Source organism: Pangasianodon hypophthalmus, chromosome 7 (genome assembly GCF_027358585.1).
Source record: "Pangasianodon hypophthalmus isolate fPanHyp1 chromosome 7, fPanHyp1.pri, whole genome shotgun sequence".
Taxonomy (NCBI): domain Eukaryota; kingdom Metazoa; phylum Chordata; class Actinopteri; order Siluriformes; family Pangasiidae; genus Pangasianodon; species Pangasianodon hypophthalmus.
In genome coordinates this window covers 3,824,137-3,840,583 of record NC_069716.1, presented here as the reverse complement: position 1 = coordinate 3,840,583, position 16,447 = coordinate 3,824,137, and the positions used below count along the sequence as shown (strand labels likewise).

The window sequence follows — 16,447 nt, the reverse complement described above, 5'->3', positions numbered from 1 at the left end:
AAGCAGTAATGACCACCTATCATAGAGCCTAGCTGGTTGGTTGTTCTGATTCTCAGGAGATCTCTGAAGCAGTAACAGATGACCATGGTCCCAGTGATACACTGTCTGAGAAGGTGTGTGTCCTGGTTCATCACTTCAGCACACACATCTACAGCCACGTCACTCCAGAGTTACTAGAACTGGCAAGTTATTAGCCAACCACTATTGGTGGCCCAGTCTCCAGTTTGATGTACAGAATTTTCTCATCTTGTTTGGTGTTTGCGTGGTTTAAGATCCCAGACAGCTACCAACAGAACCCCTAGCAGTACTCCAACAGCCCTGGGCTCACCTCTATGTGAATTTCATTAATGACCTCCCAGAGTTGGTAGTGTTACTATGCTGATGGTAGTGACAGTTCTCTAAAGGATGATGTCTGATCCATCTCCCAGCTCTTCCACAGCCTATAATATTGATGAGTCTCTTCTTCATCACATAGTCTGTTGGTCTGGTCTTCTATAGGACATTGTCTCTGATCCAAGGAACATGTGGGCATCAATACAAGTCTCACATCCAGCCATCACCCAACGGGCAGATGGAAAGAGTGAACCAGTGAACTTGGGTGGCATATTGGGTGGTTTCTCTCCCTTGGCTGAATATGACCTGAACTCCCTACCCACACAATCATCATGCCTCCTGCCCTTTTAATATTACCCTGGGTACTAGCCACCTCTGTTCCGATTGAACCAGGTCTGTGAGGAATGGGGAAGTGTGGCAGAGATAAATGCTTCAACTTGACATCTTTGTACTTTTTACGCATTAAAATAGACCGTAGGGATTTGTACTTTGCTGGCTAGTTTATCTTCATGACCTTATGACATTACTTATGTCACAATTTAGTTATGTATTGCAGTTTCTATTCTTTTCACACCAGAAGGCCCCCCACTTATAAAAAGAAATGGCCCTTTTAGTTCCTCACACAGTGACCGCCAGGCTTTGATCAAGGTGTTGGATAGCTACTGTATGTGCTGCAATGAAATAGATAAAACCCTAAAAAATTCAGTTTGCAATCAGATACCAACAAATTGTCTGAAATACTCATGCAGCATTTGGAATGAAATCTTTAAATGCAATTTTCTCCCTTTTTCACTTTTGGGGTAATCAGATTTTAAAATGCTAGAACTTTAATTCTGGTTGTGATATGTACAAAAGAGAAACATATTTCAGTTCAGGAAAGCCTGAACACAAATGAAGGTGGTTAAATTTTATGAAAATACAATCCAGATGCATCAATTGACCAAGTGTAAAGAAAAGGGATCAATATAAACTCACACTTAAATAAATGTTTTCTTTTCTGATTACCTGCAGCAAACTCATAATTTTTTTTTTCACATCACACGCACTGTTTCACAGAAACTCCAGATTTCAAACAATGCTTTTCAATGCTGCTTATGTAATAAACATGAGGAACCTGACCACAGATGTGTGATGAACTTTACTTTAAAAGTAAACCTTAAAAACTAGAACTAATTCTTTTTTAAAGAATGAATTAATAAATTAAACAAATTAAATTAAAAATATAATCTAGGTAGCAGATGACACTGCAGAATAAACACAGTCTGCAGTTTGGTCTCTCTTCCTTGTCACTCTTTGGGTATTCGTCTTATTTAAATGTAAAGCAGCGTAATTCAGCTCCACTGTATCACGACCCTGTGAGAACAAACATACAAAATTAAATTGAAGCTTTCTGAATCATGAGAATGAATTCATTTCATTGTGATTCCCAATAGTAGCATGTTTAATAATAAGATTATTACAAGATTTAATATTATTTACCTGATTGGGTGTTTTCTCTGCCACAGAATCTTGTTGAGCTCTCACTGTTGAGAAAAAAAATATATTTATATATGAAATATATTTTTTAATCTTCTGTCATATTTAGTCACTATTTTCATTTATTTGTCTGTGTTTTAGTTGGATGTTCACTAAAAGATACATTTTATTTGGTACCAAATACACTGTTTGAATACTTGTTGAATTTTCATAACGTTGATAAAGTCAAAGGCAGAAAAATCCAAATTCAAATGTTTAAGTTAGTTAATAATTTTAAGTTAGTTAATAACAGGTTATTATCGGAGTCACTTTTGTTTTGCTAAATTGGCAAGACTGGTTTATGGTTCATATGGTTTATACACTGCATTATATTACAATTTACTTATGTTGTAACTTATGTTATAATGAGCAGATGAATAAGTGAATAAGAATCCAAATATTCAGTATATAAGAGGCAAAATACTGTATTTCTGTGTGAAGACAAAATTATGGTGCAGCCTAGGGAGTGTAAAATGTAGATAAATATCAGTCACAAGGTAATATTACTGTTCGGTAATCAACAAAAATAAATTTTAATCAGTACCCTTTATAATAAAATTGTTAGCCTCGCAATTATCTTTGTTTAAAACAATCCATACAATTTTCACCTTTTGTGGTAGTACTACATCTAATGTTCACAGTGTCAGTAGCAGTATGAAATGATCAGCTCATTAACATTTAATTTCAAATTTCAAATATTAATTCTAAGTAATAAACACTTTATTTTTTAACATTTTTGTTAAAAAATCAGATATTGCTATAAGCAATTTTTATATTGGTGCATTATTAGTTGTGATGGAAAAACTTTTAATGTTTGATTGGTCCACCAAATTCTAGGCTTGGATACTTTTGTTTACAGTCCACATAAAATTATACACATATTAAGTATACAAATCTGAAAAAAAAAAAAAACTGCAATGCCTAAATGCATAAGTATTCACCCCCTTCAATTTTCTACAATTTGTAGTGTTACTGGAACTTAATTGGGATTATACAGTATGTCATGAATCTACACAAAATATTCCATAATGTTGAGGTGGATGGAAAAATCAATATAGTTTGCTAAATTATTTATGATTCTGTATCTTACAGACTTGCCTCTGGATTGGTCACAGTTCCACTTTTTATAGATTATAAATGCTTGAGCAAAGATCACAACCACACACACTGCCACCACTACTGGGAAGTAGATCACTTCAGGACCTAAAGGTCTTACTGAAAGACAATAAATATCATAATAATATCATAAATATCATACAGTTCAAGTGATATAACAGCTATTAATTCAGACATAAAAATAACACTCTGAACAATGCTTACATATTTTTAACCAGTGATCACATTAACATTTTAAAATAAATAACTAAGGAGAAAAATTACTTATGACAAAAAAAATATTTTTTAGTTGAAACCCAAATAATATTCACTAATTTTTTACCAACCAAATTCTGGAAAGTTCTCCAACTGTACTTGTGTCCCGTTCCCAAAAATGATCTTCCCACACACGGCCACAGCGCAGTAGTAAGTGCCAGTATCATTGAGGCTGAGGATGTTCTTGGAGAAGTTGTACACACAGGTGTGTGTAGAAGAGCTGCTCTCACACTGATGGCTGCTGTTGTGATGAGTGTAAATAATTTGAGGATGGGATTGTGATGGAGCAGCTCTGAACCAGAGCACTTGGAGATCTGCTGCTCTGCTCTCAGAGAGAACCGAGCACTGCAGAGTCACTGATGCTCCTGCAGGAACCGAGTCCAACACACTGCTCTGCAACACTGACACTTTTACATCTTCATCGCCTGTTCAGTGTAACATAGGCAGTGTAAGAGATTGGCTGTCTTTATAAACATGTCAGTGTTTAGGACAATACAAAAATTTTCACTTTCACCACATGTACTACTTGGGGAAAACCTGTCTAAGAAGAGTCTAAAAATGTCATATTCATATGTGAAGGTTGTACGTCTTTTCTGAAAGGATTAACGCAGGAGTGGGCCTCATAGAGACCAAAATCAGGTAAGGAGTGAATTTCTACACCAGTGTTCTGTTAATGGAAGCTTATTAATGCTCTGTGAGTAAGAGTAAGAGAAAGCCTGGTGCAGACAGAGCAGAGCACGTGCTGTCCACCTTAATTAAACTTGAATACTACACGTTCAACTTAAAATTTACTTATTAAATTTCACAGGATCCTTTTTGCTTTTTTTTTTTTTTTTCCAACCCTAAATTTGCTATCAGGTCACTTTTATACCATGGTCTGTCCATCCAACTTTTTTAAAGCTAATTTTAATCAATATTAATACATTTCCAGATTTCTAAAACAAGACAATAAAATTCTATAAAGCTCAAAAAATCAACATGCACCAATATCCACAATTTGTAAAAGTATTACATTTTGTTAACTAACATAATTCCCAATTATGAATTATGTTAGTTAACAAAATTCATTTTGTTAACTAATATAATTCACAAAATAACACTTTTTTGTACAATATTTTGCCTGATTTTGATTTTTGTTTTTTGATTTGGACTCACTGAGGCTCAGAGAACAGCCATTTTACAGAACATTTTAGAAATTCAAAAATCAGCTTAAGTGAGTTAAATTTATATCAAGCTTTTCTACAAACAGATTTGATTTAGTTATTTACCTGTTACAGCCAAGAAAGTTCCATTGGATAATGTAACATTCACCAACATACATTTTTCACAGTAGTAAAGTCCTCCATGTTCTTTTTTTACATGTGGAATTGTCAGAGAAATGCCGTTATCAGTCACCTCCATTTTAAATCCTGAAGTCTTGAACTCAGGGCAAATTTTGACATCCTTATATATTAATCTTTCTCCCACCTTTTGAGGCATCTGTCCAAAGTTTTGTTTGTACCAAACCACACTATCAGTCCTACGAATATCTCCAAATGGGCAGTTAAGAGTAACACGTTCTCCAGACTTCACTGAGAGAAATGATGGTCTGGAAAAATCCACAGATTGGGCTGGAGCTAGAAAATAAATTAAATTAGATATAATGCAACAAGAGAAATAAAGAGTGAATGAAACTTCAAACAGCTAGTAGGAATCACAAGTGTATCTATAGACTGTTTAAATACAATGTTTATAAAACTTACATATGTTGAGAAATAAAATAATTGTCCAGATTAGAGTCATCCTCAGAGGTGAAATGATACTTGAATTGAGCTGTTTGAAAAAAATCGAATGATGAAAGCACCAAGTATTTTGTACTGGAGAGTTTCATCTGATTGGCTGAGTTACACGTCACAAGTCCTTTTCATATTTCCATTCCATCTACATGTTTCTATTTTTGGAACACAGTGTGTTTGTAACACTGATGTCTGTGGTGGAAAAAGAAAACCCAAAAAAAAAAAAAACTATTCAGGTAGAAGTGCTGTTACTTTACACAGAACTTTTGCCTTTCATCTTCGTAAAAAGAAGTGTGTTTTTATTTGGATTATTCAAATAAAATCTCTTATGTATGACAAAATAAAATTATGTAAAAAAAATAATAAAATAAAAAAATATGTAGAAAAGTCAAGATAAGAATATCCACTGTTTTCATTTCACATAAATAATTGTACAGCACAAGAATATCTAGGCGAGAATAGATAAACCCTGGATGGGGCAGCAGTCCTTGTCACATAATTTTCATTGTTGAATGGTAATACTCAAATCTGATTGGTCAGAAGGTGTTGATTAATTTTCTATAACAGAAGCTCTGACAGTAGAGGGACTCTTACGGTGGAGACTCCATGTAATCTAAATCTAATAATAAACAGATTGCTATTTAACAAAGAAAAACCTCTCATTGTTGATAAGATGAAGCGTCCCATAAGGAGACATTTATGTAACATTTTTGGAAGGAGTCTCCATTGTCAGCACTTTGTAACATTCAGAGGTAAAGCTGTAACTTTGACCTTTCCAACATGTGAAATTCTTCATACTGGGGAGGTTTTGCAGTTTCTCTTTAACATGACAAGCTGCGTTTGTTGGTGTATTAACTTCAAAAGTGAGATAAAAGAGAGACTGGTAAGGGAATGACTGTTTATAGCTACTATAATGTAAGTGATGACAGGAAACTGTTTTGTGGATGTTTCACGACATTAAATGTAAGTACAAATAAATAAAATGTACATTGGTCATTAATAAATAAAAAAAATTATAATCTTTGGCTAATTACTGTGGTATCAGAGGAATAAATCACATCATGGTGGTAACAGTAACTCTGCTTTATCACACCACCCCATCACTGATTATTTTCCTATTACAGAATGCCATATCATGTTTTATTCCTTACATAGCAGGTGGAAATGTCTTCTGGTGTGGAATAAAACCAGGTGACCTGGAGTCATAATCTGATTGTGCACTTTTTTTCCCTTGTTGAAAAAAAAAACAAACAAAAAAACAACAACTCAAAACGTACTATAAGAGAGCTGAAAAGCTGAGGACTCTTCTCGTGGTTTCTTTTATTTGCATGCTGTGCTTGGTTCTGGTTTTCTAGATGTGGAAAGTAGGTTACTTAAGACTTCCTTCTTCTCACAATTAAACCACAGACTCCTCCCACTTACAGATGCAAAGAACACACCAGTACATGCCAGGCTGGATTTATTATTGCTAAATATATATATATATATATATATATATATATATATATATATATATATATATATGTATATATATATATTTAACAGACACAATACTGTGCTTTGGAAAGCAAACAGAAGAACATTGACAAGAATAAAGCTTTGCTGAGATCCTCCTTGGAACCAGTGTGACATTTCCTCATCTTAAAAACAGTTTTAATGCAAATTGTCTCACTGTGAGATGATTATTACAGAAAACATTTCTTTTCAGTAAGGTGTTTATGACAGGAAAGTGTTTTGAAAGTTTAAAAGATTATATTACAAGTAATCAAATCTAGAAACAGGTGCTGTGTGGATGGGGCGGAGTTATCATGGAACAGATCACGCCCATCAGGATAGAAATGTTTCATCATAAGATAAAGGGTTTCTGGAAGAAGTACTTTTTTGCAGTGACAGTTTCATGTAAGGAGATGGGTGGAGCCAAACCATGCCAGAAAAATAAATAAATACCCCCCAAAGAACAATAGAGCCACCTTTCTATTTAATATCAATGAGTAAAAAAAAAATCAGATGATTCCCCACAGTCTGCTCGTGAACAGAAACATTAAAGCAGATCAAAAATACTAACAATTTCAGAGAATAATATTAAAGACTATTTAAGTGAGTAATGGTGGAAGATTTCACTTCAGAGTATACACTGCCTTGAGATCGACCTCGATTTTCTCTCGCTCTTTTCTTTTCATTAAAATGTAAGGCAGCGTAATTCAGCTCCACAGCATCCTGGTTCTGTGGAAATTAACATAAAATTAGAACTAAATAATAAAAATATGAATAAATATTCCTTATTTATAAAGCTCTTTTCAAGATTAGGAGGTTAAATTCATATCAACAATATACTGAATTTTATAAGAATTGCTGAAGAGTATATTTAGCAAAATGTAATAATCCAAGAACTTTGAATAGATCTGTTTAAACATTTAGGTTTTGTTCTGAATTTAAATGGAAATCGTTATTATGATTATTATCCTGAGTCATTTCCTGCACAAGTTAACAAGTACCTGAGCGTTCGTCTTCTCAGTGTTTGTCACAGCACCATGCTGAAATCTCTCTGGAAAAAAAAAAATGATAAGAGCTCATATAGGAGAGATTCGAAGAGTCTGATCATTATTCATGAAGATCTGACACTGCTAACATTCTCATTACTGTATTTTAACATTAATCTTTAAAAACATAATCTAATAATTCTAATAATTGAATCTGAATTGTAAATAACTGCTGAAGTCATTTTTATGTAAGAAATGAAGTGTAAATTCATTTTCAATATCATATTAAACACTTACCTCTGTATTGCTGACAGTTTTTGCTTTTACAGAGTAAAACAGCTTGAGCAGAGATCAGAATCCCGCACATTACCAACGCTGTTCCCAGACAGATCACTACAGGATTAAAAGCTGTTGCTTTGGGACAAATCATCGAGTTACTATCTACATATGAACATATAATATGATCACAAAGAAATAAACATAACACATGTCACAGAACTTGTCACAAAACTTTACTTTTGTGTAGGTAATTTTTTTCTATATGTTTTCTGTACCTATGAAATCCATATAATATACACAAATTGTACACCAACCACAATTCTCCTGTTGTACTCGTGTCCCGTTCCCAAAAATGATCTTCCCACACACGGCCACAGCGCAGTAGTAAGTGCCAGTATCATTGTGGCTGATGTTCTTGGAGAAGTTGTACACACAGGTGTGTGTAGAAGAGCCGCTCTCACACTGATGGCTGCTGTTGTGATGAGTGTAAATGATTTGAGGATGGGATTGTGGTGGAGCAGCTCTGAACCAGAGCACTTGGAGATCTGCTGCTCTGCTCTCAGAGAGAACCGAGCACTGCAGAGTCACTGAGGCTCCTGCAGGAACCGAGTCCAACACGCTGCTCTGCAACACTGACACTTTTAACTCGGGTTTATCTGTTGTAATATGTAATAATGTTTGACAACTTAGACAGTCATAAAAAGCACATGGCATCCTCCACATCATGTCAGTCCTATGATATAGGTCTTAAGTAAAGTGTTAGCTAAGACCTTCACTTTTAAGACCTTCACGTATTTATTCTTGTACCAAAAAACTGCCTTTATTCTGAAACACTAACACAACCTTTTGTAGAACATTATATGATCAGAAGGTGTTAATTTTCTATAACAGCAGCTCTGACAATAGTGCAGCTACAAGTCACAGGTTTATATTAACGCACTCATTCTAATATGTTATCGTTTCTGCAGTACACAGGAACTTATATAGTGAACTCTCTACATTCAGAAGTAAAGCTGTAAATTAATATATTATCCATATGTTACCCATTAATATAAATGGCTAAAAAGTATGATGTATCATTCATTAATAAATAAAAAAAATGTAAATTGCTGTTGTATTTATTAAAGAATGCATCATACTTCTTAAAACACTTCTGGATTTTTATATCAGTAAATTGTTCAAAGAAAAAAGCTTGGCAAATGTTAGGGATTGAAGGACCTAATTAAAAAAATTAGTTTAAATTCTAACTTTATATTCAGGATTTATAAATATATATTCAGATTTCATAAAATTATTCCCTTCATAATATTATAATTAATGAATATTGTCCATTTTCACAATGAGCCAAACTGCCTGTATAGATATAATTGCTTACCTTTCACTGACAAAAAAGTTCCTTTTGCAAATGTTGGTAAAAATGTACCTAAGCCACAGTAATACATGGCCTCATCTGACAGTTTCACATTAATTATTCTCAAGTGACAGCTCTTGCTTCCTCTCTCGATTCTGAACCGTGGAGAATTTAATTCATCTTTGTAAATGGGATCCTGACCTTTCTGTATCACGGCCAATAGAGAAGGCTCGTGTCCTCCTGCTTGCTTGTACCAAACCATGGGATCAATGTTTTCTTCTCCCAACAGAAAGCAATGTAGAGTCACGTTATCACCAGCAGTAGCAGTGATCACCAGTTTCGGCTGGTGGACAATGTTCTTTTGTGCAGAATCTAATGTGAGGAGCCAGAGAACAAAAAGGGTCAAGTGTCCAAACATATTAAAAATGTATACTACAAAACAGTTTATAAAGATTTTACTCTCTATATCATTATCATTCTCTGTATCAGACAATTTCTCTAGAGCTTTAATGATTATACTTTCGCTATGCATTAAAAATATTCAAATATTCATTTAATAACCTAAATGTGTAAGTAGAATAGCTATGTCAATCAATCATTGCAATTTTGTTCTAGTTAGTTACTTGTTTTTTTACGCTTAATATGACATTCTGTATATGATTAGAAAACACAATGTTACAAATCATCGCCACTTACCAGTTTTATTAAAAAGCATCACTGTAATCCACAACATCACCATCATCTTGGGTCTGAGGTCTGTGTACTGCATGTCCTCTTGATGAGCTGTCATAAGGTCCAACTGAGTACATCTCAGTTCAAGTCAAAGATTTATGATGTGAGGTTCTGACATCACAAACTTCCTGTGACTTTCTCCTCCCATAAGCAACAGCAATGAAAATGGCACTCGGTGTCCTTCTTAAAATCACCTTTCATCTTATATATATATCCTCAATTGCGATTGGTCAGAAGGTGTTGACTTGTTTTTCTATAAAAAGTAAGAATCAGGGGGAAAATATTACCAGTAGAAATGAAATTCCTTTGCTGCTTCAGGATGTAAATGCTTTTGGGTTGTAGTTTAACTTTACTCTTAATGTTACTGTATGATTCAGTGTATTATTACTGTTTTTCCAGGTTGCTGCATTGAAATGTAAACACATCAAATGATCTTTTCTTAAACACACTATTATTATTGTACAAATTGTACATCTTCATAGTTTTAAACAATGTATCTGGATTTTAGATAGTATGAGGTTTCATCTCAACCATCCTTTTACTTTTAGTTCATAAGGCCTAAAATGTATTCAGCCTCAAACCACTGAATTCTTCCACTTAAAGCCACAAAGAAAAATAGTGCATGTGAGGTTTGCTCTAGATTAACAGTAATACCCTGTCTTGAGAAGTAATGTAACATGCGGTGAGAGGCTGGACAGAAGTGTGTAAACTCAGTGTGATGTGTATTTAGGGCAAACCAGAAATCATCGCCACAATCCTTAGCACTGGTCCAAGCACAGGGGAGCCTCAGACAGTGGTGATCCATAATCACGAAACAAAAACATGAACAAAACAGACAGACATTGCCCAAAAGGAGTGATGTCCTCAGCAGAGCAGGCGGAGTGGAACGATGACCTCAGCAGAGCAGGTGGAGCTGAACGATGTCCTCAGCAGAGCAGGTGGAGCTGAATGATGTCCTCAGCAGAGCAGGGAGGTGGAGCAGCAGTGTAGGCCTCGAGCTGGACTGGAGAGACCTCGTCAAAGGCCTCAAGTTTGGCCATCCACAGCACTGGTTGAAGCACAGTTAAGCAGCGTCAGACAGGGTAATCCACGATCATGAAAAAAAAACATGAAGGTCGAAACCGGGAAGCAACATGAAACAAGAAAACACTGAATGAAGGCTTAACAAAACAAAATGCATGATAAGACTGTGTACTGAACTGTGAAACACTAGGGCTTAAATAAAAAAAAGTAACCAGGTATGAACTGAAAAAAAAGGTGAGAGCAATCATGACACAAGAGGAAGATAAACCAATGACAATCTGGGGTGGAGACATGACATAAATCAAAACAAATGTACATGGTGTTCATGACGAGAGCTGCAGTGCATGCTGAGAGGGGAATTCATCACAAGTAAACAGCAGAACATGGACTTATATGTTATGGCCTAGAACCACTACAGTGATGTGTATATGTTTGATTCTAATTGTCAGAAAGTATTGATTAATTTTTTAAAACAGCACAACTCAGACAATAGTGCAGACTGTAAGGTTTATATTAAGTGGCTCTCTAGTAACAACTTGCACAGGGACCCAATGTGTGTAATTATTGATATGGTTTTCTGTAAGATGTTTATTAACATTTATGGAAGGAGTCTCCAGTGCCAGCACTTTGAACCGTCAGAGGTAAAGCTGTAACTAAGTTTTCCGACATCTTCGGGACAGAGGCTCTATGGATTTTCTGTTACATGACAAGGTAATAGAGACAAAAGAAAGGTTTGTGAAAGAACAACTTCTCTTATAAAGTTTCTAAAAGGATTTTGCGCACAGCTTTTTCAAAGCTTTTACAAACTCTCTACAAAAAGGAAACTATAATATATGCCACAGTCAGTTTGAGCTTTACTCACCACCCAAACCATCTGGTGAGAGAATCAATGTTTCACAAAACCTGTATTGTCACTGATCATCATGATAAGATTGATGTTTTTTTTTATTAGAAGTAAAATAAAGAAAATTGAATAAATTTCAGACAGCTCTTAAATTATTGTAGCTGATTATATTAACAACAGATTAGAAATATTGGTAAATATTGCTTTTTATTAAGATTCTTTTGTAAATGACCTGAGACTCACCTCGATACTTCCTCATGGATTGATTGGTTGAGCCTGGGGGTGCTGATGGTTCGTTAGCCTCACAAGTTCAGAGCAGCTCATAGTAAATTTTCTTTCATTCCTTTCTTCCTTGAGTATCTTATTAGTTTTGTTTTTTCCCACATGTACTTGCAGATATACAGTATAATTGTATGTTATATAATATTCATTGACTTCTACAATAGCATGCATTTGTGAAAGAGTAATGACTCATAATCTGGAGTCACCCAGAAGAGGATGAGTTTCCTTTCCTCAGGTTTCCTCCTCATGTCATCTCAGGAAGTTTTTCCTTGCCACCGTCACCTCTGACATGTTTATCAGGGATCTAAATTTAAATCCATATCCAGATTTCTATAAAGCTGCTCTCTGACATTGTGCATTGTTAAAAGTGTTGAATAAATGAAATTGAATTGAATTGACTCTATATTCTCTATATTCTATTTACGTAATAGTCACAGTTTTCCCTTTACAAATTACAGCATGAGCAAAGAGCAAAGAATTTTAATATTAGAGGTGCAGCACAGGTAAAGTGAAAAGTTTCCACAGTAATGTTTTCACTTGAGAGGCAAATACAATCTATAAAACCACAAAGTCTTTTCAGAAAAACCCTTTGTGTAGACTATTGTTTAAACTATTTTCTCTTGTATAGTTTTTATTAATTTCCTGTCTAAAAATGTTCTTCAAATTCATATGAAACCTTAAAAATAAATCTAGAGCACTTTCTTAATCACAGCTTTTTCCATAAGCTTCCCATTCTGATTTACAATCTTCAGTCATTTCCTAATTGATAAACATAGAGCCAGCAGGCACTATTAATATCCCATCACAATGATACCTTTCTTTTTTTGATCAGTCTTTGAGATTAAAATGACCTGAGCAGACAATCAGTTTGAGCTTTATTTCAAAAAAGAATAAAATTCTTGTAAATAAAAATAAATTATTGAAGATGAATAATCTAAGTAGTGGTGAGAGATCTGACTTCAGAGTATGCACTATCTTGAGGCCATCCTCTCTTTTCTCTTCCTCCTTTGGTTTTCTTTTCATTGAAATGTAAGGCAGCATAATTCATCTCTACAGAGTCACGGCCCTGTGGGAGTGAATATGAAATTAGAACACAATTATACAAATAAAAATATAAACAAAAGTTAGGCTTATTTCCGGTACCTGAGTGCTTGTTTTTTCCGTTCTTCTCCCAGTACTTTGCCTCTCTGGGGAAAAACCTGTTTTCATTTAGAATATTTAATATCATTTATCATTTATTTCCTTCTATAGAGAACTGATCTCATCATGTCAAGAGCTGTAATTCTGTGATCAATTGATCTAAAAATGTACTATAAAATCCTATAGAACACTTACTTGTGCATTGTTCATGGTTTTTCCATTTACAGAATAAAATAGCTTGGACAGAGATCACAACCACACACACTCCCAAAGCTACAGCGAGGAAGATCACTACAGGATCCACAGGTTCTTCTGTAGCACAAAAATAATAATAATGAAGATGTACTTTTATACGCTTATAAAATATCATCTCCTTATGTATATTTTTGAGAGAATGTCTTCTTACTCAATTTTATTCTTGTCCCGTTCCCAAAAATGATCTTCCCACACACAGCCACAGCGCAGTAGTAAGTGCCAGTATCATTGAGGCTGAGGATGTTCTTGGAGAAGTTGTACACACAGGTGTGTGTAGAAGAGCTGCTCTCACACTGATGGCTGCTGTTGTGATGAGTGTAAATGATTTGAGGATGGGATTGTGGTGGAACAGCTCTGAACCAGAGCACTTGGAGATCTGCTGCTCTGCTCTCAGAGAGAACCGAGCACTGCAGAGTCACTGAGGCTCCTGCAGGAACTGAGTCCAACACGCTGCTCTGCAACACTGACACTTTTACATCTCCATCTCCTGTTCAGTGTAATACAGACAGTGTAAGATCTCACTTGCTCCCCTCTCCCCTCTCCTTTATTGTTTATCACGCACATATGGATGTATATGTACAGTATGTATCTGTATGATTCAGTGTAAAATCTTTAAATTCTATGGCTATCTATGGCTAAACTGTGATAACCATTTTATGATCCTTAAATAACAAAAGAAAGCCTCTCCTAAAGAAATGGAGCTCAACACAGTACTCTCAAGCACTTATAAATGATGTTTATCCTTATTTATAAAATGTATTAGACATTTGTAGACAGGAATATGTTTTTCACAGGTAGGAAAATCTAATATTTTATTTCTGATTGTATTTTCTCACAATTACTGCTTTATAGCGTAACATTTGTAACACTAATATGGATTAAAGAAATGTTCATTATGCAATGGCAACAAGGTAAGGGCCTCCAACCTGCTTCCCAGACATGAAAAGTTTGTCTTATCACTATATACAGAAAATAACAGATGTACTTTCTTATAATATCATGATTATCTTTCTGTAATCATGATCTAAAACGTGCCTTCTTACCTTTCACTGATAAAAATGTTCCTTTTCCAAATGCTATTGCAAACTTTTTTAATCCACAGTAATAAATGGCTTCATCTGATGGTTCCACGTTAGGAATTTTCAAATGGCAGCTTTCTTTTAAATTCTCAACAGTAAACCTCGGCGAGTTGAACTCATCTTCAAAAATGGGATTCTGTGCTAGTTTATGAACTGTGAGCATTACACGAGGCTCGTGTCCTACTGCTTGTTTGTACCAAATGATGGGATCAGTGTTTCCTTCTTCCATTCGAAAGCAGTGTAGAGTCACGTTATCACCAGAAGCAGCAGTGATCACTGAGTTCGGCTGATTCACAGCGTTCATTTGTGCAGAATCTAGTTAGGAGCCAAACAAAAATTGTTATACCTAAATGCCACAAAACCTTTTAAGCCTTTCATTAAAATGCTATATGTCTTCACTGGTTATACATTTAGCCTCTAGAACCATTCAGATAGTGAACTAAGTTAGATTTCAAGCAACTAAATGTACCTAGACTGGCCATATCTAGTTTCAAGTTTGGAAATATTGTAAATTATTTAATTGCAATTCATAAGAAAACCTGCATGTTACAATATAAATGATGTATATTACAAAACCATGATCACTCACCACTGTGACTAAAAAGCACCACTGTAATCCACATCAGCATCACCATCTTAAACTCCAGCTTTGTGTATGAGCATGTCCTTTCAACAAACTGTCTTATAGTTGAAATGAGCATGAAGGGCGTTATTGAGAGTTTAAGGCATCTGGAGGCTCAGCCCCCTGACGACTGTAGGTGGAGTCCAAGGGCGTCGCCTCCAAGGAAGAAACCTTTTGATGAAAAACAAAAACGCAGTACAAATACTATCACTAAATGAATGTTGTGTATGTGTATGGTCGGCCTGGGAAAACCTTCCCATGGTGGAATTTTGACATTTTGTACTATATATAGTTCTGCAAACTACAGGTTTGTGTAACAAATATGTTACCTTTTTGTACATAGCTCATCCACAAGTAAAGTTCCAGCCAGCATTTTAAAGTTTGCTTACCTCCAAGAAAAGGAAAAAAATTTGCATTTGAAGAGTCCATCTCACTGCATCATGGACATTTTACTCCCTCATGTGAACACGTCAGAATATGATCCTCACATTACTGCTCCTGAATCCTCCGCTTGAACGGTACAAACCACACTGCGAACCGATTTCAGATGAGAGCCAAGTGGAACCTTATGCAGGAGTTCCATAATCAGGCCACACATAGGATTCCTTGTGTCTGTCATTTTTGTATTAGATATTTTGACTACTCACGTCCCTGACCAGGATAAAGCAGTAAATTACTGAAGATGATTGAGTGAATAAATGAGCTTTTGACCATGCTGGTGATTCCCCCCCACATTTTTCCTTTTCTACCACACATTCTCTTAACATTATTTTTTGACAGTACAGCTTATATCATATTTCTTGCTAATTGCTTGGCATGCTCATGGCAGCGGTTTCAAATCATTTTTGCATTTTTGTATGGACGGAGATATTTTCAAAATGCTGTTTGTGGGATTTTTTTTTGAAAATGGAGAAATAAAAATAGGGCCTTAGCTAGCAAGGTTTCGGACACCTTTAGACAGACTGCTGCGGTTGTTAAAATGGCTCCTTACACATCATGGTCTTTGCAGAACACCAAGGCCAAGTTAGGAAGTAAAGTACATCATTAATTTTTACATCACAATATGTCTTTTTGGTGAAATAATTTTATGGTGTCTTAAAGTTGAGGTCGCAAAGTATATTATAGGATGAAAAAAATATGGTCAAACCTGATTTTTCATCTTTTTCAGACACAACCACATCTGATGGGTTTTCCCAGACTACCTAACAAATATGAAGATTGGGGAAACAGTAGTGCCCTATATACTGTATCTATGTATGCTATGTGTATGTCTAGGTATACAGTATATATCTGTGTCATAAGTCCCTACCTGTCTGTCTTACCTTTTTCTTTCCACTACCTTACCGCTATACTCCTTTTCCATTTC

The 16,447-nt window shown here is 35.2% G+C and overlaps 3 protein-coding genes across 3 annotated transcripts; all 3 read right to left on the bottom strand.

Moving 5' to 3' along the window:
• Positions 1 to 3,282: 3,282 nt before the first annotated feature.
• Positions 3,283 to 5,001, bottom strand: LOC117597665 (uncharacterized). The gene is made up of 3 exons (XM_034305772.2): positions 4,962 to 5,001; positions 4,488 to 4,835; positions 3,283 to 3,644 (listed from the first exon to the last, which is right to left on the bottom strand). The coding sequence occupies exons 1-3, from the start codon at positions 4,999 to 5,001 to the stop codon at positions 3,283 to 3,285; spliced, it is 750 nt and encodes a 249-aa protein (XP_034161663.1).
• A 1,547-nt stretch (positions 5,002 to 6,548) lies between these two features.
• On the bottom strand, positions 6,549 to 9,884 carry LOC113542717 (uncharacterized). Its single transcript, XM_034305711.2, has 6 exons — positions 9,801 to 9,884; positions 9,129 to 9,476; positions 8,068 to 8,409; positions 7,772 to 7,888; positions 7,490 to 7,539; positions 6,549 to 7,217 (listed from the first exon to the last, which is right to left on the bottom strand). The coding sequence occupies exons 1-6, from the start codon at positions 9,871 to 9,873 to the stop codon at positions 7,077 to 7,079; spliced, it is 1,071 nt and encodes a 356-aa protein (XP_034161602.2). The 5' UTR covers positions 9,874 to 9,884; the 3' UTR covers positions 6,549 to 7,076.
• An 878-nt stretch (positions 9,885 to 10,762) lies between these two features.
• LOC113542716 (uncharacterized) lies at positions 10,763 to 14,763 on the bottom strand. The gene is made up of 4 exons (XM_053235595.1): positions 14,424 to 14,763; positions 13,532 to 13,867; positions 13,321 to 13,437; positions 10,763 to 10,884 (listed from the first exon to the last, which is right to left on the bottom strand). The coding sequence occupies exons 1-4, from the start codon at positions 14,761 to 14,763 to the stop codon at positions 10,763 to 10,765; spliced, it is 915 nt and encodes a 304-aa protein (XP_053091570.1).
• Positions 14,764 to 16,447: the final 1,684 nt, after the last annotated feature.

What these genes read in the sequence shown, in the direction of transcription:
- LOC117597665 (XM_034305772.2), bottom strand. Translation starts at nt 5,001, where the DNA reads ATGACTCTAATCTGGACAATTATTTTATTTCTCAACATAT. An exon ending in TATTTTATTTCTCAACATAT is followed by an intron (nt 4,836 to 4,961) that starts GTAAGTTTTATA and finishes TTTATTTTCTAG; the next exon opens with CTCCAGCCCAATCTGTGGAT. An exon ending in AACTTTCTTGGCTGTAACAG is followed by an intron (nt 3,645 to 4,487) that starts GTAAATAACTAA and finishes TACACTGAACAG; the next exon opens with GCGATGAAGATGTAAAAGTG.
- LOC113542717 (XM_034305711.2), bottom strand. Translation starts at nt 9,873, where the DNA reads ATGCAGTACACAGACCTCAGACCCAAGATGATGGTGATGTTGTGGATT. An exon ending in GATGCTTTTTAATAAAACTG is followed by an intron (nt 9,477 to 9,800) that starts GTAAGTGGCGAT and finishes TCCTCACATTAG; the next exon opens with ATTCTGCACAAAAGAACATT. An exon ending in AACTTTTTTGTCAGTGAAAG is followed by an intron (nt 8,410 to 9,128) that starts GTAAGCAATTAT and finishes ATATTACAACAG; the next exon opens with ATAAACCCGAGTTAAAAGTG.
- LOC113542716 (XM_053235595.1), bottom strand. Translation starts at nt 14,763, where the DNA reads ATGAACGCTGTGAATCAGCCGAACTCAGTGATCACTGCTGCTTCTGGT. An exon ending in CGGGACAAGAATAAAATTGA is followed by an intron (nt 13,438 to 13,531) that starts GTAAGAAGACAT and finishes TTTGTGCTACAG; the next exon opens with AAGAACCTGTGGATCCTGTA. An exon ending in AAACCATGAACAATGCACAA is followed by an intron (nt 10,885 to 13,320) that starts GTAAGTGTTCTA and finishes TGCTTCAACCAG; the next exon opens with TGCTGTGGATGGCCAAACTT.